At 37.7% G+C, this 24,705-nt stretch overlaps 1 protein-coding gene across 2 annotated transcripts in view; it reads left to right on the top strand.

The window, feature by feature from the left end:
- Positions 1 to 2,068: 2,068 nt before the first annotated feature.
- The window catches only part of atrnl1a (attractin-like 1a), a 421,271-nt gene continuing 398,634 nt past the window's right edge, over positions 2,069 to 24,705 (top strand). For both annotated transcript variants that reach the window (XM_052150500.1, XM_052150501.1), the window contains exon 1: positions 2,069 to 2,838. In XM_052150500.1, coding sequence (XP_052006460.1) covers positions 2,603 to 2,838 — 236 coding nt within the window. In that variant the 5' untranslated portion in view covers positions 2,069 to 2,602. The remainder of the gene's footprint in view (positions 2,839 to 24,705) is intronic.

Below are 24,705 nucleotides of genomic sequence, written 5' to 3'. Positions count from 1 at the left end.
CTCGCTCGATTTCCAGCTTATGGCCTGTTATGTCGAGCAGACTCGGGAGGAGCTCGTCTAGGAATTTCACCATATCTCTGCCTTCTTCGTTGTCAGGAATTCCAACAATTCAGATGTTGCTACGGCAATTACAATTCTCAAAGTCTTCCAACTTTTCCCAAACACACTCCAAATCCAATTTGGTTGCTAGCGTATTAGCAGCTAATTCCCTCTCTGATGACTCCAGATAATAGATACGTTTCTCTACATCCTCCATTCTTGTAACCATCTCAGAGAACCTTGTCTCCATGTCAGTGATCGATCGACATATTACAGCAAGATCCTCCAAGTCAGCAAACAGAGTCCCTGGTCTGCGGCCCTTTCAGGGGCATCAGCTTGAGCATGTGTCTTTTAATGTCTCCAGAGCCCAAGGATTTTGAATTCTTTGATATATTGTCTTCATAGAACAATTATGGATCAGGGTGTATCAAATCTCACTAGTTTATGACACAAATAGTATTAAAAACTAGCACAAAGTTAGTGACCTGCTTGGTTCACAGAGCACTGTTCACTATTATTGTGATTCGTATGTCAAATAATGAGGTCCAAGGTATGAAGTTATGACTCTCAAATTTAATTGCGCTATGATGTTTAAGTGTTTAAATATGTCATGTCAGATTTTCAAAATAATTTTTAATTGAATTGAATTGAACTGATTTTACCTTACAGAGTTTTTGAATATTCCCTCTGTAATGGAGTCTGCACCGTTATGTTGGAGCCCAGTGCGGCCTCCTATATCGCCTGTATGATGGGCCGACCCACATTACCCAGCGGCCCACTGGGAAAACGCCTGGTGCTCCCGACAGCCAGTATGCCCCTGAACACAGCAGAGGGAGTGACATAAAATTTGGCCTATGCTCTCTTCTAACTGCTGTTATTCAGTGCTCTATATTTTTGTATCTACTTTTGCAAAGCGTAATCGTTGATTTTTTTTTTCTTTGTCTGTTGGAGCAACTGGGTAAGCAAACATTTTATTTGCTGTGGTCTTCCATTCACAGCCATTCAAGTTTAACCAACTACAATGACTTTTGCATTCGCACACACGGACGTGCGAAAAGGGTTCACTGTTCTTCTTTAGCTCAGATCATGCTAAAAAAAACAAAAATGTTCTGGCTGGTTCAGCTAATGTGCATGCGTGTCCTCAAGTTGACAGACAGGCAATGTCTGAATCTAAAAAGTGATTGGCTCTTTTCCTTTTCTACAGACATTGGCCTTTCCAATTTCTCCAATTAATTTTAATAGAAGTGGTCTGTCTCTTCTAATCATACTAAAGCATCTTCTAAATTAATATCCATTCAAATATAATAGCTATGGTCCTATATTCATTATAAATTGTTTTGCTAAGCTTTAAGGCTCCCCCTTGGTAGAGTAGGTTATGTTTTTAATAAAAAAGCACTTAATATTCAATTACATAACCATGCACTGTTATATCATTGGCCTTTTTTGTGCTTTCTAAAATTCTGCCAACATTGTATTCATAACACTAAATTAAAAAATTGCGGAGAAGAGCTGGGCGGCTTTTATAACACTATATCTGTTACAAGAACGTTGATCCTTGTTTTTAAATTGTACTTGTTTAACAAAACCAGAGTAGGCCTAAATTATTTTCACAGTCCTTGTTTCTTTGTCATATTATTAGGTCATGTGACAATGCCCTCATTCCCGTTACCGCATATATAACGAACGTACTTCATCAACAGCCGAGAAGTATGTTCTTCGTTAAATGCAGTTAGATTCATAGTACGCACGCAGGTTCTTTTGCTCGCAAATACAAAGGGCGCTATCTCTTTAAATCTAAAACAGCTACAGTTTCGCCACCTACTATAGTGAAGGTTTGGTTCATGAATATTAATCACGTCACGTGCTTGACTGGGCGCAGCAAGTTTACGAAAAAACGTCACCGTAGACTAAGTAATATTAATGAGATAATCCTTTGTCGTAGTAAGGTTCGTAATTTCATTCTCAGATCAGCAGGACCTATCAGGAGCAGCAGTCGGGGAACTGTACATTGTTTTGGATGTGAGTCGTGAAGTCATTCCTCCAGCGAGTGCATCACTGATGAGACAAACAAAGGCAAAACGACAACAACAGCACGCGGAATCCCACCCTTTCTGTGTCATCTTCTGTACAGTTTATTGTTTGATTATTTAATCATGCTTTTGTTTTTGCGATAATGTTGGCACAGTGTGCGAATATATTTACACATCTGTGTCTTATATATCGTTGTTTCTGGAATGCAGCTGGAATGAAGATGACATGGTTTTGGACGATAAGCCTTTTTCATCACACTGTTGGAATAATGTGCTTGCGTGGATATTTAACCTCATGAACTCACCGCAGATTGGATAAAGTTATGTTGCATATTGGACTTTAAATTCACGTATTGTTGCAGTGATACCAAACTACACATTGCAACGTTGAATTTCAGACTATGTCTAATATCCCTCTGTTACTTTTAATACACAGTAAACCTGAAATCCAATGAGGACTGCAAGCTTTATGGGCATTTGTATTATTAGAGCAAAAGAAAACAGAAGTTTATGTTTTTGAATTGCTGCGTTTGATGGATTCTGGCAGAGGAAGAATGCCCCCACTCTTCTCCACTAGATGGGTCACAACCCATGAGATCAGGACAAACCTTTTCACATTTATGATATTTTACCTGTTAGCATGCACTGAAGGGTCATATTCTAAAAGCTGTGATAAAAATTGCTTCTTTGGAAGATGTATAAATGGAACTTGCATCTGTGACCAAGGCTGGGTTGGGGATCAATGTCAGTATTGCCAAGGGAGATTCAAGTAAGTAACATTTGTCCATCTGTGTACAACAGGTCCAGTGTTCGCAAACATCCCATTTATTGCTTGTGGTGTTATCAGCACCTTTAGGCAAACTAGAAGAATTAGGTGGGCTTTCCCCAACTGACCAGACTAACCTCATAACTTGTTTCATAGGTGGACTTTAAAGTTATTAAAATCAAAAGCTATAAATAATGTATTTAGGTTTCTTGTGTATTGTCACCATGTTACCTGCCTGTTTGTTGAGCACATATAAGAGTAGGCTACATCTTAAATATGATATTATTAATGTAAACTGCCGGGCCAATAAAACAAAACGTTGCATACTCTAATATTTAGTTGGACTGCCTTTAGCTTTGATTACAGCGCGCATTTGTCATGGCATTGTTTCGACAACCTTATGCAACGACACAACATTTATTTAATTTTTGGCTGAGATCATGGATTGATATCGAGTCGAATCACTCCATCAAGTCTTCTCCTGCATATCCCAAAGACTTTCAATGGGGCTCAGGTTAGGATTCTGTGGTGGCCAATTCATGTGTGAAAATTATTCCTCATGCTCCCTGAACCACTCTTTCACAATTTGAGCCCAATGTCATCCTGCAATATGCCCTTGCTGTAAGGGAAGAAAAAATAACTGCATGCAGAGCTCAGAGACAGGATTGTGCCAAGGCACAGGTCTCAGGAAGGCTACAAAAAAAAAAAAAAAAAAAAATTCATTCAGCTGCATTGAATGTTCCAAAGAGCACAGTGGCCTCCATAATAATGAAATGGAAAACGTTTAGAACAACCAGGACTCTTCCTAGAACTGGCCACCTGGCCAAACGTAGTAATCAAGGTCTTGAACCTGATGGTCACTCTGGTTGTGCTCCTGAGATCATGTGTGGAGATGGGAGAAACTTGCAGAAGGACAGCCATCACAGCAACACTCCACAGATCAGGGCTTTATGGCAGAGTAGCCAGACGGAAGCCTCTCCTCAGTGCAAGACACATAAAAAAAGCAAGTCAGGACCACTTCTGTCAAATGAATACATGACTTGAATACTTTATTCACTTATATACAATTAAAGCAATATGTTGTGTTGGTGGTGTGGTTCTGTTCTGGACAATCTCTCCACCTAGTAATGCAGCCATGCATGGACAGAGCGGGGACCAAATAAATCATCCCAGGGGTAACAGAACAGATCCATCAGAATTATTACAACATTGTACAATTTATTTTACAACATTCTGACAATCCTTCATTGCATAATAGATTAAATGGACACTTAAAAAATAAGTGTTGATAAATCAAGAACAAGGTGCAATAAAACACTGAAGATAGGAATTCCAAACTTGTGAACAATTGTAGTCTTGGAGCACAGAACACACAACAGATGTAGAGAAAACTAAAAGCAAAGCTGCCATTCAAGAGGTGGCGCTGGGGATGGAGGAGGGTGTTAAGTGCAGCTTGCGTTCATGCAAATTAACGGAGGACTTAAATAGGACGTCTCTGAAAAGCATCTGAATTGTATTGGTAGACACATTGGTCAGCTGAAAATCACGTGACCTGTCTGAATAAATAGGGAAATACCATAGACTTCTACGGTTATTATATACAGTTTATTATAATTACTATAGACCGACCCTAACCCACACTCTATCTCTTGACCTAAAAGAAAGCAGTTTGCATTTTTAGACTTCAAACACATTCTTTACTAATCTTTATCTTAAATTATTTTACAAATGAGGACATCCCAAAAAATACTCAAAGGTAAATATTGTCAGATTTATGGGATCAAATTTGTCTCCAAAGTATACACACACATGTAGATAATAAAAAATGTCATAATACCATTGTTATCAAATGCTAGTGTAGTAGGCTAGTCATTTTCCAAACGAGTGAATAATGTAAGATAAAAACAGAGTGCATTGGGGCATAGTCTTGTTTGTTCTTGTCAGATACTGCTCAATTAACATGACATAATCCTCAACAAATCAACAAAAAACACATTGTATCTATCACCATCAAACACCACACAACAGACAAGAGTGTCTTTCTGTGTGTCGCACCATTGATGATTATGTCATTGGACATCTTTCTCATTAGGTCAAACAGTTGCTTCTAGGTTTCATGCAGCGAAACTTGTGTGGGAGAACTCTTTTTGCTGAATCTTAATAGAACTTATCTCTCTAGTCATTGTTTAGATTTCTAGATGGCTTAAACTTTAGGCTTACGATATATAAATGCTCATTCATGGTATTCAAGTAGTTGAATTCAAAGGTGTAATTACTTTGGCACTTGAAAAATGGTATCCTTCTTATTTTGAATACATTATGTTCTAGTAAGGCATAATGATGTGGTATGCTTCAAATTGAGTGTTTGAAGTGGCCCTATGACATGGTTCAGTTTCAAGAAGAAATGTAAAAAAGACAAAATTGTAATCACGCTGATTATATAAATTCATATGCAGTGACTTGTTATCTTGTGCAACCATAATTTAAGTGGCACTACTGACTGCTGAGTAAGTGTGAAAATAGGAAATGATATGCATGTTATTTTCTGTAACACTTTCATTCAAATCTAAAGCACAAAAGTGCTGTATATCTAAAAATAGTCCATAGAGCATTATGCCAGTGTCACTCAGAGTGCCTTCTGGGAAGGTGGGGAGCTTATAAAAGAGCTTAAATGAAGTATCCGGTCTTGTATTTCCCTTATCTTTGACAATCTCTGCAGATGTATATTTCATTTCAAAATGCCTTGTAACCTACCAAAGAAGTGCTTGTCAGAGATTTAGGTAAAAAATGTAAATACACCTCACATTTACCACTCCAAATATCTAATACTTTTTGCTTTAATTTTATCTTCTGATAGTACATGGGAAATAGTATGTGGACACTTGCTAATTGAACACCTCATTCCAAAACCATGAACATTATTGTGGGAATGTATTTGCTGCTTCTATTTAGCTTCAAGAGTTTGGTGCGATTTGTCATTAATGTTGGACAGTGAGGCTAAGATCAATCGGACCAACTTCAGGACATCTTGACAATTCATTTCTTAATGGACATTCCTAGATGAATGCATTGGCAATGTCATTCTGTGGGGGAAAAAGAGCCTTCTCCAAAAGCGCTGAACAAAGATGCATAGTATTGTCTTGAATGTCATTGTGTTCTGTAGAATTTAGAAGTCCTTACAGTGGAACTACTGCCAAATTTTATGTTTGGCATAATGCCTTTGGGCAGGTAGCATTGTCCTGGCATCAGCTAATCTCTGATTAATTGATCAAACTGGCAAATGGAGAAGCTCTTAATGCATTTCCACTTCAAAACCAATCTAGACAATGCATGCCACTTTACATGGTCATCTCAGGTTATCTGTGTGTAGCTGCAAATCCATTGAAATTCATCTTTGTTTCCAGAGGCACTTAATAGTTGGGCTGCACTGAGGCAAAAATTTATTGAAAAAAATACACATCTATTTTTCACGATATTGACCGGTCTCACCCCTTAGTATGAGAAGCTTTTAAAGTTTGCTGTTGTCAATCGGGATGTTTCATGTTCAATCATGTTTTTGTTTTTTTTTCTGTCACTTGTGCACGACAAGCATGTGATAAACCGTTAACCACAATTGTCATTTCTGGACAAATACATTTATGCTGCCTCATCTGCCACTGTAAAGTCTATTCATTTATGGTATATTTCATGGTATACTGTATATACTGCTTCAATTGCAGCCAATTTAAAGTGATAATTCACCCCAAAATAAAAATTCTCTTATCATTTACTCATCCTATTGCCATCCCAGATGTGTATGACTTTCTTTCTTCTTCTGAACACAAAGATTTTTAGAAGAATATTTCAGATCTGTAAGTGAATGGTGACCAGATTTTTGAAGGTCCATAAGTGGTTCTTCTTTTGTTTAAAGCAATTCACATTGTTTGTGTATATCGCCATCTACTGGGCATGGAGGAGAATTTATAGTTAAAAATTACTTAAATATTGATCTGTTTCTCACCCACACTTATCATTTAGCTTCTGAAGATATGGATTTAATCAATGAAGTCTTATGGATCACTTTTATGCTGCCTTTATGTGCTTGGTGGAGCTTCAATGTTATGGTCCTAGAGAGCTAAAATATTCTTCTACAAGTTTGTGTTCAGCAGAAGAAAGAAAGACATACACATCTGGAGTGGCATGAGGGAGAGCAAATTATGAGAGAATTTTCATTTTTGGGTGAACTATCCCTTTAATTAGCTGAAATTCTGAAGCCAGTGCATTGTATTGAGAGTTAGTTTGTGACACCCTGCCCTATTTAATAGTGCGTGTTATTTCCAGGGACTGATGATACTGATGTTTATGAAGTATATGATTTTGTGAATTTGTTAAATTGAGCAATGCTAGCAGGGCAGAAAGAAGTTACATTAGGTGGCTTATTTTAGTTTCTATATGGAGATTGCATGGCTTAATGCTTGACAGACCTTGCATTACTGGGAGAAGCATGTCATATTTCTCCCCCTAGTCTTTGAGGGATCGCATAAGACCTTACTTTAAGAGAGGAAAGGAAACAAGCCTGTCTCCAGTTATAATTTATTTACTGTATCCTGAAACATACTTGGTTGTCCGAAGGGAGTCAAAAATAGCTTTATAAAGATAGAAAAGTGCATAAAACTCTAGCTGATGGACATTTCTGTGGGCAAGCTGTGCCGGGGGGGAATTATTTTTACTTAAAGGCCCCATTTTCTTCCTTGCTAGGTGTGAGAAGGATGAAATGTAGTTTTGGACTTTTAGGGTTTAAAGAGGGTGATAGTGATGAATTGTGAGTAACTCGTCTTGTAAACCTTTTCCATTTCCTTTTATGTTATAATATTCTACTTTAGAATATTGAAAGGAAATTTGTTTAAAATTAAATGCAATGGCGAGTAGAAGAGTACATACATAACTGAACACAAAGTGAAAATGACTGAAAATTGAACATTATTTAATCTTGAAAACATAATTTAAAACATAATTGTAATCTTTATGGAATTAGAAAGCTAATAAAATTATTCAAATACTGTACACACACACACGCATAGCCTCCTGTTATTTAGCATACAGCTTGACAACTGACTTCAGGGTGATTTCTGCTATCTTTCAAAGCTTTGTGTTTTGCATATAAGTAATTCTCTTGCTTGCTTAAAGCATAATGCTTCAATGACATTTGAGGTCTGACAGCTATTTGTAAAATTCTTAGTCAATTAGGAAGTTTAATTGCTTCTTTGTTTTGAAGCATAATGAAAATACTGCAACAAATGCAATAAAATGCATTTATATGCTCACAGCTATGAATTTAGTATTGGACAGCATACCACCCAAATAAAATAGATGTGATGCAACCATTAACAGTAAGTAATTTACAAAACCTGTTACAGAAGCATCATTTTGTATGTTTTCATACAATCTTCATTCACAATTCAAAACAATGGATTAAGAAAAGAATCACTCCATCTTTGTTTTATTAAAGGAATAATGAAAATTCTGTGATTTCTCAAGTTTCTCACCCTTATGTTAATCCAAAACTGTATGACTTTCTTTCTGGCATGGAATTATGTGTTTAAATGAAAAATGATGTTTTGTTGATATGTTCTCTCTTTCTGCAAGTGTTAATTATAAAGTGTATTTCACAGCTCTGTGGAGCAACCTCAAATGTGTTTTTAAGAGAGTTTTTGTGTGAAAGCATGGGTGGGTACAAGCAGTTTTGTGAGTGGATATAGACTTTGGTTATAGCACTACAATGACAAAGACCTTTGATATGAGACTGTCCTTTATGTAGTGACAATGTCTCTGTGCTGATCTCATATTTGTGTGTGTGTGTGTGTGTGAGAGAGAGAGAGAGAGAGAGAGAGAGAGAGAGAGAGAGAGTTGTTTATATGACCATCTGTCCATAATGGGGTAAACTAATCCATCTGAATTGGAAAAAATTCTAAAATGAACAATCTCCAGCCCCACCCCCAAACTCATTCTCATACACACATGGTCACATACACATTAGAGGAAAATCCATCTTAAGCTGATAGCTGTGTTTTATAACATAGAAGATGGTTTCTAGCTGACCCAAGCAGGTAGACCAGCTACTGGTTGGTCAGTGGTTTTTGGAACATTGGAGCTGGTTGACCAGCTAATAACCAGCTTGGACCATCTAAAATCCAACTACATAAGAAATATTTTCATATAGGGACATGAGTTATTGGTAATGGCAGTGTGTGGTTTGGCTGGTATCTTTTTTATATGCCTTGTTGTGGTCAGCTTTATTATACATTACATTTGTGTATACATTTGATGCAATGATATTAAATCGGAAAAGATGCTTGACCTCTTTCAAAGCACCCTTTATCACCACTCATATGTTCTTTGTCTTGAGTCAGTGAGTATCTCTCAAAATATGTGGCCAGTGATTTGTTTTGACTGCCAACTGACTGGAAAATAGTTACTGTTGTTTGTTGTAGTCTCTAGGACAATCACTATGTTGGCTTTCTGCTGTCTTTTCTCTCTTTCTGTCTTGCTATGTCACTTTGACAGTTACTGTTTCTATTTTAGCAGCTGTCTGTTGTCACTGGCTGCCTGTAAGCAAAACACTGCCTTTCTTTAAGCAGGTATCATGTGCACAAGTGCTATTGTGTGTGTATGTGCAAGAACCTCTATGTTTTATTTCCTGTTCCTGTTTATTACTCTAAAGTGGTAACCTGCAATTGTGAACATAACAAGATATTTCTACCTGATCTAACCCTTAAAATGAGTTTTCTTGGAATAACCTGATTCAGTGTTGTTAATTTGTATTTTTGACTTGAATCAAAAAATCAGTTAATTGAGATTAAAGTTACCATTTTAGGTAACTTTTTTCAGTGTAGGACAGATGATGGTGACGAATGTTTTCTAGTTAATAATAATAGTTGGATTCAGTCTGTAAAAAACAAACAAACATGTAAACCTGTTAACTTTTGCATGATACTCATAAGAAAACAAGAAAGAAACATTAAATGCCATTGGCAACCCATTTTACTTCTGTAGTCTATTGTGAAATATAATCAACAAGGATATGTAAACGTAATGGGACAGGATTTAGTGCATCAAGAATTTATTGGATCATGAAAGTAGGCGTTACATACCAGAATGGAGCCAGGTGATAGAGGTCTGTGGTTGAAAAAGTAAGAGGTATTCATGATATCAGCAGAAAATAAAAAAAATGTGTTAGTTCAAAGTTCATCTTGATAAAAGATTAGGAAGACCAACTTTTTAATGGGAATAAGATATACCATGGAAATAAGACCAGGAACTTGCATTAAAGGGATAGTTCACCCAAAAATGAAAATTCTCTCATCATTTACTCTCCCTTATTCCATCAGATGTGTATGACTTTCTTTCTTCTGCTGAACACATATGAAGATTTTTTTGAAGAATATTTCAGATCTGTAGGTCCATACAATGCAAGTGAATGGTGGCCAGAACTTTGAAAGTCGAAAAAGCATATAAAGTCAGCATAAAAGTGATCCATATAACTTCAGTGGTTAAATCTATATCCTCAGAAGCGTTATGATTGGAGTGAGTGAGAAACAAATCAAAATTAAGTCCTTTTTACAATTAGTCCCCATTTTCACTTTTACATTCTTCTTTTTTGTTTTTGTGCGAATAACATTCTTTGTGCACATTGCACCCACTGGGAGGATTTATTGTAAAAAAGGAATTAAAAATGTATCTGTATCACACACACACTTATCATATAGCTTCTGAATACATGGGTTAAACACCTGGAGTAGTATGGACTAATTTTATGCTGCCTTAATGTGCTTTTTGGACCTTCAAAGTTCTGGTCACCATTCAATTGCATTGTATGAACCTACAGAGCTGAGATATTCTTATGCATTTAGCAGAGAAAAGAAAGTTATACACATCTGGGATGGCATGAGGTTGAGTAAATGATGAGAGAATATATACTTTTGGGTGAACTATCTGTAAAACAGTTAAAGGATGGGCAAGGAGGAGGCGAGAACCGGCTTGTCAATATAAATAATAATTTAATGAAAACTCAAAAACACATAAACAAACACACATGACGGACATGTCCGCTAACGATCTCTCTCTCCTGCACGGCCCTCTGCAGTCAGCCTTTAAACCTCACGGAGGCATAATTAGCCTAATACGGGACCGGGTGTGTAGGATCACGACCCGGCCCCGCCCTCCGCCCTGCCACACTATCCTTTTAAGAACATAAGTGGGGTCAATTTTAATTTTATGTTGATCTGAAACATGAACATAAATGAAAACCACAGAATATGGCACCCTTTTATAGTCTTAGCGAGACCTTTCTTTAAAGTTAGAAGCCCACACACTGAAAGTCTACCTCTGCTGCATTACAGTTACAATAATACACTACACCAGTGCTATAGAGGGGCTTATATTACATTCTTGGGGGTAAATAATGTCTAATGGAAATGGGATGTAGGATTAATGGGTATTAAGTGTAGTGCTGCATGCTGGTCGAGGTCACATCTGAGAACTTCTGACTTTTACTCTGTTTGCTTTGCTGAGTCGGTGGTGTGTCTTCCAGTGCTCCTGCTGGTGTTGTTTTGATCGCCTGTCTTGGAACACATCCTCTGCTCCATTCCACCCATCCTGCCTCTCTCTCTCTCTCACTCTCATCCTTTCTCTTCAGATTCTGTCTTTCTCCCTTGCTACAGGGAGGATGGGATGGTGGGGTTTAAAGAGAGATGGTTCATGTGAAGTTCAACACAAAACCTGCATATGAACTTGCCACTTTCTACAAGCTTAATCCAACCTAAGCTGGTTTGCTTGTCTTAGCTGGTCTCCCAGCCTCATAAGGTGGGGCTTGTTTTAGAGGAGTTTTGAGATCAGCTGGTTGAAATGTTAAACCAGCTGAGCACCAACCTGGCCTGGCTGGGAGACCAGCTGAAGACCAGCTTGGACAAGATAGGAGATCAGCTAGACCACTTCAGATTGGAAGCTTTTTTTATTTTTATTTTTTCTGCAGGATTGGCCTTGTGCTTTCTTCCCAGCTGAAAAACAATCTTAAACCAGGCTTAGCTGGTTTGCTTGTCTTAGCAGGTTTAAGCTGGTTTCCCAGCAAAGCTAAGATGAAGCTCATCTGAAAAGTGCCCTAAATCCCTCTTAAACCAAAAGACCAACCTGTCCAAGCTGGTAGACCAGCTAAGACCAACAAACTACCATAGACTGGAAGGGTCAGCCCTGCTAGATAAACAATCATCCCAATCTGATTTGCTGGCCTTAGCTTGTTTAAGCAGGTCTCTCAGCTTGGCTAACCAGTGTGAAGACCAGCTAAGATCAACTAACTATCTTGTTCTGGTTTCCATTTTTTTTCCCAGCAGGATTTTCTCACACTTTTTCTTTCACTGTTTATCTCTCTCTCATTGCTTTTCCTGCTCTACTACATCTGCATTTGTGTGCAGCCATTAAGTGTACTGCTCTTCCCTCTTTATTCTGTGCAGTGCAAAAATGACCGCCGTCTGACACAGAGCATGTCAGTCTCTCAGTCTCCCTGAGGATTGTCCTCAGCTCAGTGATATCACCTCAAAGGCATGATTGTGCAGGCACTTTTCAGGGTGTGGTGCTCTGGATGCTACAGCATGCTTTGATTATTTGAGTTGAACTCTGGGTCTGTTTTTGGCTGGCTGCAGAGAAGCATCAGCACATATGAGCACTTGTGTACACAAGCTGTGTTCAATTCTGCACAGCAGGGCCAGATGAGCAGTGCCGAGAGGCCAGTTCTGTTGTCTGGAGGGACGCAGCCCCTCTTCCTCTGTGGCTTTTTTATGGTTTGGGATGTGGCCAGTGTTTAGTGGCTTTCCAGTAACTTTGTTTAAAAATGTGTAAGTAAACAGTAATACCCAGGCACAAGGGCGTGCTTGGAAGATTATGTTTGTTTGCATGGAAATGAAAGAATGGATTGAATGCTTTTAAGAATTTGTTTGCTCTTTCATTTGTTATTTTTTGTTTGGGTTGTTTTTGCAGGTAAACACGTCAAACATTTTAATATGCCAAATTGTTGCATCTTACAGCAATTATTTGTGTGTTTGTTAAGCACTCCCCTATTGGTTATTCAAACAGATTTAAAGCATTTATTAATCTTGGTTAAAATGTATTCATATGTTTACAATTGTTTATTGTCAGTTCTTAATTCATTAATTTATGTTAACTCTTAATGTTAAAATTAAAATAAAAATTGACCAAGAATAATAATTGCTGTAAAACATTTTTCATTGTTAGTTCATGTTAACTAATGGTCAAGGGATATTTCACCAAAAAAGGTAAATTGTCTCATCATTAACTCATACATCCCAGAAATGTATGGCTTTCTTCTTTTAGAAGAATATCTTGGCTCTGTTGATCTATTCAATGTAAGCAAATGTTGACTAAATCTTTGAAGCTCCAAAAAGCAAATAAAGGCATCATAAAAGTAATCCATAGGACTCGTCTCAAACAGATTCATATTTAAGTCATTTTTAACTATACTATATTACTATACTTTTACTCCTGCACAGTAGGTGGCAATATGCACAAAGACTACAAATCGCCAAAAACAAAAGAAGAATGTGAAAGTGAATGTGGAGATTTGTAGTAAAAAAAATATATATATTGATCTTTTTCGCACCCACATCTATCATATTTCTTCTGAATACATGGACTAAACCACTGGAGTCTTATGGATTACTTTTATGCTGCCATTATGTTCTTTTTGGCCATTTTCTTGCATTGTATGGACTCACAGAGCTGATATATTCTTAAAATCTGTGTGTTAAGGCTAAACAAAGAAAGTCATACACATCTGGGATGGCATGAGGGTGAGTAAATAATGGGAGGTTTATCATTTTAGGAACTGTCTTTTTAATGAGTACAACCTTTTTGTAAGTCTAAAAATAATGAATATCAAAAATATGATAAAACTTTTCATGTTCATGTTCATAAATGTTCTTTTATCTGCTATATTGCTATATCTACAATTTTTGTATTTTTTTTGCCATGATATGGCATTTGTGGCTTAAAGTGTTATTCAAACCATGTTGGTACTGTGGTTCCCGCGGAAGTGGAAATAAGTACTGTATGCATCTACAATTTCCCCATAGTTTATGAAATAAAATGCTCTCATTTCAAGATTTTCCAGGTTTCTATGACAGCCATGCTACCAAGGCTGCATGTTGAACTTTGTGCCGATACAGAGCCATGGCCACGTTGACCCCAGAGCAAATCTCTCATGCTGCCAACACAAGCCTCATTAATACTGAGCTCTAATCCACCACAGTACAATCACAGTGGCAGTTACACTCATTAGTGTGATTGAACGGCAGATTTCAGCTGTAATTGTTCAGCTCTGTGTTCATGATCCTTGCTTCAATACTAGACAATGCTCTGGTTTGGAATGCCAAAGTCTCTTATGTGGTCTTGTGGATTCTTACCTGAAGATGACATCTGCGGAAGAGCAGTGGAAGTTTACAAATGCAAAAATAACCTCAAATCATATGCTGTTGCTGTGCAAACATTTGATGTCACTCTTGGGCTTGCTGATGTTATGCACACAGTGGAGCATAAGGCACCACTATGCACCACTAAAGGCTTTAGAAAAAAATTGTTAATTTACACTTAGATGTAGTCTCACACTTAACCAGTGATTCCCAACCTTTTTTCCTCGAAGCCCCTCCACGAACATATGAGAATGTCTGGACCCCCCCTGCTGATCAGATGATTCAGCACCAAATGTACACCATCATGGCCCAGGCATGCCCTCCTCCTCATCACACTCCTCCCACGCCCGATTACATGTCTGCGAACTTGACACTTGTGTTTTAATCCAGATTTTTTAATCCATTTTCTTTAATTTTTATCACCTCGGACAACTTTATTTGTCATAATAGACACATAGATTATATTTATATATAATACAATGGTTAACAAATATGTTATTTAATTATTTCTGAGGTAATTTACTCCATCGCTTCATATTTTTTGGAATGCACATTCCCTTCCATGCAGTTGTATTTTGCATCACTATGATAGAAACAACAGTTGAACATTTCTAGTGGTTTACATTCAGAACCCCCCGCAGCTGCGTGACGGTCTCATAATAAAGTGTTAGCATGCCAACAAGTTATGTTGTTTAAAGAGGTTTTTGCAGTCTTTCAGTGTGTGGATGTGACACAGAAATTCCATGAATTTTTGGAATTCAAGAAAAATAAACTCACACGCAGAGTGATATTTCATGAAGTTTTTCTACAGTTACCAGTGTGCCAAGGTCTTTGGACAGTTTTGTTTCTGTTGAGATTTTGCTCCTTTGCGTTCTTGCGTTATATGAGGACGCTGACATGCTGTCTTACTGGTATCACGCATTTTATGAATAATAAATGTGAGCTTTCGTGCCCCCCTCTGAACTCTGGTTATGACCCCAGGTTGGGAACCACTGCTCTAAACCATTCACAAAGATCTCACCCACTAATTACTCCTTTTTAACAGTCACTCTGTCTGAGCATCAGACCACTTATATTCCTGTGTGTTTTTTATTTATAAGACCTGTAAGTTTGGATGAATTTTACAGCCTGGTTATCACTGTCTGTTAGACCCTCATTTTGGGTTAGGCTTTAGGGCTGCACAGATAGTCCCACCCAAATCTCAAGCCAGTAATTTAGCCAAAATTGCTATATCGGCCTGGTCAGGATGCTCAAAGAAACAGAGCAATGTTTTGATTCAAGCCACAGTGTTTACACTTATCTGTGAAATCAACCTATGAATGGCTTAGTTATAGTTGTCTTTTTGGGCTGAAATGATTAGTCGACTTTATCGACAACGTTGACAGTAAAAAATTGTCGACAAATTTTTTTATTGTCGAATAGTCATTTGATCTCATTTAATGCAACATGAGATCATATTAATCTCTAATGATGGCACGCTAGAGCAGCACTGCAGTTTGTGCCTGACTGAGTAGAGGAAGAAGCTCACAGTTCAGATGCACTCTAAACTTTCCAAACAGCTTCATGATTTAGATTGCAAAACATGAGGGAATTATAATAAAAAAATACAAAATAAGTAAATGCAGAAACCCTCTTTATTGTTAGTAAGCACATTTAATACAACCTTTTAAGTCGGAATACAAGCTGAAGTTAAGAGCTAATGATTAATCATTGCATTAATCGCCAAATAGTTTTATAATCGGTATATTAATTGATTATCAAAATAATAGTTAGTTGCAGCACTATTATGTTTGCATATTAAGGTGGGACAGGAAAAAGTATTTTAAAGTTGGCATGAAATCAGAATTGACCCCATTTTAGTTTATTAATGCATGTTACGGGTCTTATTGTGAATGATTCATCCATGCATATTTTATGTTTCATAAAAGAAAAGATCTTTAATCACAATGTCGTGACTCTCCTCTGCTTACGTATGCCAGGGTAATTCATTTTTAACCCCGTCCCTTTAAGAGGGCATCAAAACAGCCAATGCAGAGATGGAGAGGTGTATTTCCTCTCAAAATCCTGTTCTCTACCTCAAAATACCTTGGTTATGGGCCCGCTGAATGTACATTTCGAAGTATTAGGAATAATGGCAAATTTGCCATTGTAGGCCTGGATGCATCCAGAGGTGATCACTACTGAATACAACATGGGTGGGTTTGGAGTTCATAATGTTTTTTTAATGCAAGTATCTTGGATGTAGAGCATGAATAAGTGTTCTTTTTGCCTTTATAATTAGTGTATTGTGATTCAAAATTTTGAAATATTGTTATATTTTACTTGCTTGTTTCTTATTCTTCAGCAAAGACCACAATGTGCTGTGTGCTTTTGTGGCCTGTTTATGGATTAATGTTGTCTGTCAGATCATTGCTTGGTTCTACAGTCAGTGGGACATGGTGGAGAGGATCTTTGTCTGTGTGTCGACCGCAAACTCGCATTCAGGCATGCAACCCACAATCCAATCAACAACCGTTGGATAAAATCAAGTCCCCACCCTAAATCTTTTTCTTGTACGATAAGCCATTTCACTTGGAAATACATCACAATATGGAAGCAAATTCGGTTGCAATTTCCGTTTCATGCCAATTTTAACATAGAAAAAATTACAAATTTTAGCTTTAAAATGTTGAGAAAGTCACGTGGGAGTTTAAAATGTGGGAAAGATTTAGTTTTATTCTTCACTGTTAAATTTAAACCCATTTTCTCTCTGAAGTGGTTTAGTGGGATACATTTGGATACAGTAGTGCTGTGAAGGTATTGATATTCAGCTGCTAATTGGGGCTGAGAGGGCTCTGCTGTTAGCGGGACTATATTGACATCAACTAAGCAGGATGTGCCGGTTCAAAGCATGATGTAGCAGGTGCCTCTGAGTTATCTTTTTGAGCAGTGGCACAGCAGTTAATACCCTTCGGGCTGTGTTTGTATGTGTTGAACTGTCCTTAATACAGATAATAATTTATATCTCTATTGTTTTATCAAGCCAGAGGGAGTAGTTGTGTTGCTCTTATGTCAGTGTTTTTGGCAGTTGGTTACTGCTTTCCCAGCAGAAGATTAAGTAATGGATCTCCAGTCACTGGGAAGTGAATTCAGTGCAGAATGTAAGTGTCAGGGGGCAAAGTCAATAACATCGCAATTATGTGGAACAGCAGGGTTAAATGTTTTGACCACTTCTGGAAAATCTAGAAAGTGGATTGACAGCAGTTTGGGCACAACCTCTTGAGACAGATGGGAAAATCAATAATAAGAAGACGAATAGAGAAAGCAGTAGGCAAAAATTAAATACAATTATTTGTTAATTCATTCATCACAATATTAATTTGTTTTTTATTAATTATGTTTAACAATTGCTTTATTTACTATTATATTCTCATTATATATGTATAAAAAATGCATGTACTGATTAATTCATCAAATGGATTATGAATGCAGTAAGCCACAAAAGGCAATGTTACAGTGATTTAACCATGGGTAAGGGGTGTTCTTAGGCACAACGCAAAGTGGAATTGCTTTAATATGCAGCAACGTGACAAATTAATATATAAATGGCTCATCCAATCAGAATTAATAATCAGAAAAATTTGTTTCAGCAATTTACACATTCTTAATTGATTTACCCAGCCTGATCTCATTAAAAATGACATGACTATAGCAATGTTTTTGCAAAATGACATTACGTGGTTCATTACATGTATTGCTGCAGAACATTTAGGTTAAATGTCCAGTGAATGGCAATGTTCTCCCAAGCAGATGAGGTTTTTAATGTTAATTATTTATTGAGTTTTAAATCAACAAAACTTACCTCCCTACCCTACCCTAACCTTAAGCCTAAACTTAAGCGATAGTGCCATAAAAAGCAAAAGTGAGATGAAAAAAAGATGTGTCCTTTAAGGTTAATTCTCTATTGAGTTTTGAATCAACAAAACGTATCTCCCTACACTAAACCTTAAACCTAAACCTAAACTATAGTGAGATGAAAAATGCAATTGCTGAAGCAACCTCTTCTTGGACACTTTCGGCTCATGTTTCCACTTGCGCACTATTCTGGTCTCAAATTAAAGTCATTGTTGTTATATACGCTCTAGTATTTATTTAACCAGGAAACTGCTCTGATATGCCCACCAAGCCGCGTAAAAAGCATTTAGCAAAAATTTAGGTATAGTAACATAATTCTATGAGAGCAAGTTGGATTTTCCAGGTGATAGATTAATTAATCAGTTTCACAAATGACATACATGTTTCAGAGGTTTTCTAAGGAAACAGGTTGTATTTCTTATCTATTTTTAATGTATGTTTCATCATAAGGTACTCACACTCTATGATGTGTTGGGTTCAGCTCTGATGCGTTGTACACAGGGAGTGAAGGGACATAATGGTTGGCCACTTTGGGGTTCTATTCAATTCATCTTGACCTTATTGCAGTTGTAATATAAAAGCTGGTGGGGTTTTCATCCCTGGATTTGTAGATCAATGAGTGCATGATCGGAGACCAGTGAGCCATGACTTTGTGTCAACCTAAAAATATATATCTCTGCCCTTGCTGGCCCCATTGTCTCTAAGCTTGAGTGATTTTTCATTTTTAATGAAGGACAGTGCCAGTAGGTCAAGGTTATTTTAGAAAAATGACCAGTGTTTTAGTTCTGTGATTTTTCTCATTGTCAGTTCTCCACTGGGTTTTAGATTTTTAGACTTACTATGAAAAACGACACTTAGTAAAGATTACAAAGGATATTTCTAATCTTTCAGATATGATAATGGAATTTCTGGTTACAGCCCAAGACAAATGCTGTTGTGTGCTTAATGGGAAAATAATGATTTATATGTGATAAAGCTCTTGGAGTAGTTCTCTCAAAAGAAGTCTCACTATGGAGAAACAAATGTTTGTGAAGAAACAAATAAGAGATATTTTGTACATCTTGTCTAGGACAGGGCTTCTCAACTTCAAAAAGCTCAGGGGTGTCAAGCTAGATCCCTGTAGCATTGAGGGCTGCACTCTTAATTTTTATAGTAATTCTACTATATAATATATATATATATACTCTTTTCTTTTATGTGAATATATTTATTTAATTTCACACACACACACACACACACACACACACACACAGTAACACTGGAGTGGAAGAGAGGAGATGCAGGAGTAACTTTTCAGTCTTTTAATGGTAGACGCTAGAGTGGAACAAATGGATTACAAGGAATAAATCTAGGAAACATGCTGGAGTGGAACAAATCTCCTACAAGGAATCACAAAGTGAAATACACTGGAGTGGAACACTACAAAGTAACAACTTAACATATCACTACACAACCAACTAGTAACAATACAAGAACTGACAATGGAAGGAATAAATTAGAGGGTATTTATACACAAAGGGGCTGGTGAAGGAATGGAGAACAGGTGAGGAGGATTGGGAACAGATGGCAGTGCTGAGGGCAGTGCATTATGGGAAATGTAGTTGGAGAAAACTGAAGACATAGGACCAAAAAACATTTCAAAATAAGAGTCCATAGAACAGAATAAAGAATAACTGTGACACACACATATATATATTATATATATATATGTGTGTGTCACAGTTATTGGTGGATTGATGGACGGATGGATGGATGGAAATGAGAATTGACTCAGAATTGTGCCAAAAACAAAAAACATCCAGTGAGCGGCTGTTCTGTGGATGGAAATGTTCTATTTTCTGTGGGATTTTGTTTTTTACCTATAAATATATATATATATATATATATATATATATATATATATATATATATATATTAATATATAGTATTAATGAAAACATTAAATGAAAACAATCTGATTACCTGAGGCAAAAGGCTGCCATGGACAACATGCTGATATTCAGTAAACTTGCTTATGTGAGATTGCTTAAAGATAATAATACTAATAATATAGCCATTTAATATTATATTATTGTTACTATGAGTATTATTGCGACTGCTTTGAATATTACACTTTCATACAGTCGTAATGTCTTCAATCTCACAAAATCAGTTGAATAGAGCTCTCATTTAAGCAGGACTTTGAAATTCTTTTCAAAGAGTCTTTCAGTTTGTGAAGAGTTTGTTATATCAAGCTTCCTATGACTCGCGAGCTGAAATCTACAAGCTGCAATAGAGAAAGAGTTAATTTGAGAGTTCACAGCCATTTATACACTCAATACACTGATCTGTGGCTCAGCAGATGGATACTATTTGAAACACAGCATGAAAATCAAGCATTAGTAGTGTGTGTTGCATTTTTGTGTGTGTGTGTGTGTGTGTGTGTGTGTGTGCGTGCGTGCGTGCATGCTCGTGTGCATGCCTGTGTGTGTGTGTGTGTGTGTGAAGGAGGTGACAGAGCAGAGAGGAGCCTCTTATTCATATTTAACTGCATAGTGCATGTAACTGTATATTATTTCATTAAATTACATCCTTCTGCTGTTTAATGAGCACACTTGGCCATATTGAGACTTTTTTTTTTTCAACTGGTCTTTGATTTCAACTCAAAACTCTAACATCACATTACATTTTGCTAATGGCAACATACTTTATTATGGTACCGAAATTGACAACAAGATGATATCATTGCGTTTTAAATTATTTGGTATCGCAATATTTCTTTTGTACAGGTATACCACACAACCCTAGCGCATGTGTGTTTTCGAATCGATTGACAAGTGATTTATTTATTTGTTTATTTTATTTACCCTTTTTCTCCCAATTTGGAATGCCCAATAACCAATGTGCTCTTAAGTCCTTGTGGTGGTGTAGTGACACCACCACAGAGGACAAATTTCAAAACATAACAATGTGGTATATGTGACACATGTAAACCACAAAATATGTAAATGTTAGCCCTGTAACTGCAAGCACCCATTTAAGGGTAAAGAGTTAAGAGAGTTTATTGTCATATGTACAAGAAATCGTGTTACACAGTACAATTAAATTCTTACTCTGTGAATCCTCCCAGCAACCTCAGACATACTATAAACAGCACATATGGAGGAGAGAATAAAACACACAACAACAAGCATTTAAAAAAACTAATTACAAATAGTGTTCAAGAAAAAGTGTATACACATACATATAAGAGTAAACCTTAGAAACATAAATTAAAAATAGCGTACAAGATAAAGTGTATATGTGCATTGTAAATATGAAGATGGTCATGTGCAAAAGGCATGCAGTGGTTGTCTCAGTTGTGGGCCATTAATTTGTTACATTCATAAATATGTGTGTGTAGGTAGGGTGGGGTAAAGCTTGACACCTTTTACAAACAGAGAGACAATTGTGTCTGCAGTGCTGGGAGGAGGGACAGTGGATAAGATCGTTCACAAGCCTGATAGCCTGCGGGTAGAACCTGTTTCTCAGTCTGATTGTTCTTGCTTTTGCACTCCTGTAGCATCTACATTATGGTAGGAGTGCGAGTAGGGTATGTTAGGTGTGCCTATTGTCCTTAATGATGTTGTGGGCCCTCCTGATGACCCTGGCCTGGTAGAGGCTCTCCAGCAATGGTAGGGCTGTTCCAGTGATGGTTTGGGCAGCTCTCACCACCTGCTGTAGAGCCTTACGATCCTGAGCTCTGCAGCTTCCAAACCAGACTGTGATGGAGCTGGTGAGGATGTTTTCGATTGTGCACCTGTAGAAGCTGCTGAGGATTCTTCTTGACCTGCCTAATTTCCTCAGCCTTCTCAAGAAGTTGAGACGCTGTCAAGATTTCTTCACCAGGGATGTAGTGTTGTGAGACAAGGTGAGATCTTCAGTAATGTGAACACCAAGAAATTTTAAAGTGCTTACTCTCTCCACCTCTGTCTCACCAATGTGGATCAACAATCATTTCCTTTGTTTTCTTAACATTTAAGGAGAGATATTTGTCCTTACTCCTCTTCACTTGGCCAGCCACTTCCCTCCTGTACGCTGACTCTTCACCCCCATTTATCAGTCCAATGATTGTCGTGTCATCAGCGAATTTGATGATGCTGTTGTTGCTCTGGGAGGCCACACAGTCCTAGTTGAAGAGCGTGTAAAGCATTGGGCTCAGCATGCAGACCTGAGGAGTTCCTGTGTTTATGGTTATTGTCCCGGATGTATGGTTCCCTATTTTAACAGACTGGAATCTGCCCATTAGAAAATCTAGAACCCAGTTGCAGAGGGTGGGTGGCACACCAAGGGTGGAAAGCTTTTTGAATAGCTTAGATGGTATCACCGTGTTGAATTCTGAGCTATAGTCAATAAATAGCATTCGAACATAGCTATCCTTGCTCTGTGTGTAAATGCAGTGTGTATTGTTGTGTTGATTGTGTCCTCTATGGACCTGTTTGGTCTGTATGCAAACTGGAGAGGGTCAAGTGTGATGGTGTGGATGTGACTCATAACATCCAGCCGTGGGGTGGCTGTGGCTCAGGTGGCAGAGCGGGTTGTCCACTAATTGCAGTGGAAACTGGAGGGTTGGTGGTTCGATTCCAGGCCCACCTGACTCCACATGCCGAAGTGTCCTTGGGCAAGACACTGAACCCCAAGTTGCTCCCAATGGCAGGCTAGTGCCTTGCATTGCAGCTCTGCTGTCATTGGTGTGTGAATGTGTGTGTGAATGGGTGAATGAGAATGTTTTAAGATTCTAGATGTTAGTTGTGACCCTTGCATGAATATTTAATTGTATTATTATTGCATTGTGTTATTGGTACTCTTTGAAGGCCTGACTTCTCTATGAAACAAGAACAATGCAAAACATTTCGATTTTTGCAATTATGTCTCGATCATGGCTGCAATTTTTTTTTTATTGTTTGAACAGCAGATGTGGGCAGTGTAAAGTGCTTTGAATACCGCAAATGTTAAAAAGTGCAGACCATTTACTCATGACGATTCTCTCGAAGCACTTCATCACTATTGGAGTCAGTGCAACTGGCCGGAAGTCATTGAGACAGATTGCTTTATTACTTTTTGGTGGATTTATTTTCCTAAAACTCAAACTCATCTTGTGTGATGTGGCTGTCAATGATCTCGCCCCTGCTCCTGCCTTGAGATTCTGTGATGTTTTTTAATCCCTGCCACATGCGCCGGGTGTCAGCGGTAGCAAAGTGACCCTCCAGCCTCAGTCTGTACTGACTCTTGGCATACCTTATGGCACTTCAAATGACATATCTGGCCTTTTTGTAGTCAATGGCATTTAACTGTGCAAACCAGTCTCATCCTACAAATAAACAAAGTCTAAGAATAGTCCTGTCACCTCTTGTAAGAGTGAAGTAGTCTCTGTTTAGAATGGCAGCGCTGTTGTAGTGTAACAGTAGTGCTTTTAGCACAGATGGACTCTGCATTGTTTTGAAGATGAGGTCATCCCCTGCTGACAGACAGTCACTAGGCCTTTTGTCTTAAAAAGAATCCAATTGTACACATTTGTCTGTGTTTTAAGAGCGCTTCTGAAAGAGTTATTTTCCTAAAAGAGTATAATTTCTCTAAAAGAGCACACACAGCAGGCGATGAACGTTCCTGACGGTCATAGAAGCTGCCTCGTGTGTATGGGCCGCGATCACACTGAGGTGGCATTTGTGGATGGTTCTTGTTTTCACTGCGAGAACTTAACCATGGCAATGTTGCGTTTGTGGCTTTCATTCCTAAAAAGGAACGCCATTTCATTTGGTATTTGCACCGGTGTGCATCATTCTTAGTCACATTGAACAACAGCGAATATTTCTCTGATTGATAGAGTATCTTAAGAGTGAGTGTGATAGTCCATCCTGTCCCAGACAGCACAGTGGAAGTGGGTTACAGTATATTAACCCCATGAGTGAGTGGAGTAGAGGAGATAAATAGTGGTTTGGAAGGAGTGATTTTGCAGGTGTAATTCAGGCCAAGTTTTACTTTAGTGTTCGGGAGAAAAATGGTTGCTAATGGATAGCTTTCTCGTGGTATTATTGTGCTCCTTGTTCAAAATATTGTATTTGATTACATCAAAATATTATGAGCTATGTAATATGTCAAAATCAGTTATTTTTATGTCCATTCTGCAGTTTTATTTACTGCTTTTGGTTTTATATAAATATATCCTGGAATAGATATTTTATTTGGTTCATGATAAGTCAAAGATTTTATTGTGAAAACAGTGCCACATTACTGTCGACAGTCATCACTCTTTCAATGCCAAGCAATGCTTTGAAAAACTGAAAGACCAAAAAATCGAAGCCTTTCTGACATTTGTCAAGTCACCAAGATAAAATGCATTAGTAGACAAAGATACACTCTCAGTTGTTGCTTTCTAAAAATGAGGGGAAAAAACCTCTTTACATCTTCTCTTCACTATTGAAGGAAAGTGTTTCATGTTGATAGTGCTATCCTGTGCTAGCCTGAGGCTCTCCAGTCATCTGTCTCTGTCCTAAAATCTCAT

Source organism: Xyrauchen texanus, chromosome 20 (genome assembly GCF_025860055.1).
Source record: "Xyrauchen texanus isolate HMW12.3.18 chromosome 20, RBS_HiC_50CHRs, whole genome shotgun sequence".
Classification (NCBI taxonomy): domain Eukaryota; kingdom Metazoa; phylum Chordata; class Actinopteri; order Cypriniformes; family Catostomidae; genus Xyrauchen; species Xyrauchen texanus.
This window is presented reverse-complemented; position numbering and strand designations above follow the sequence as displayed.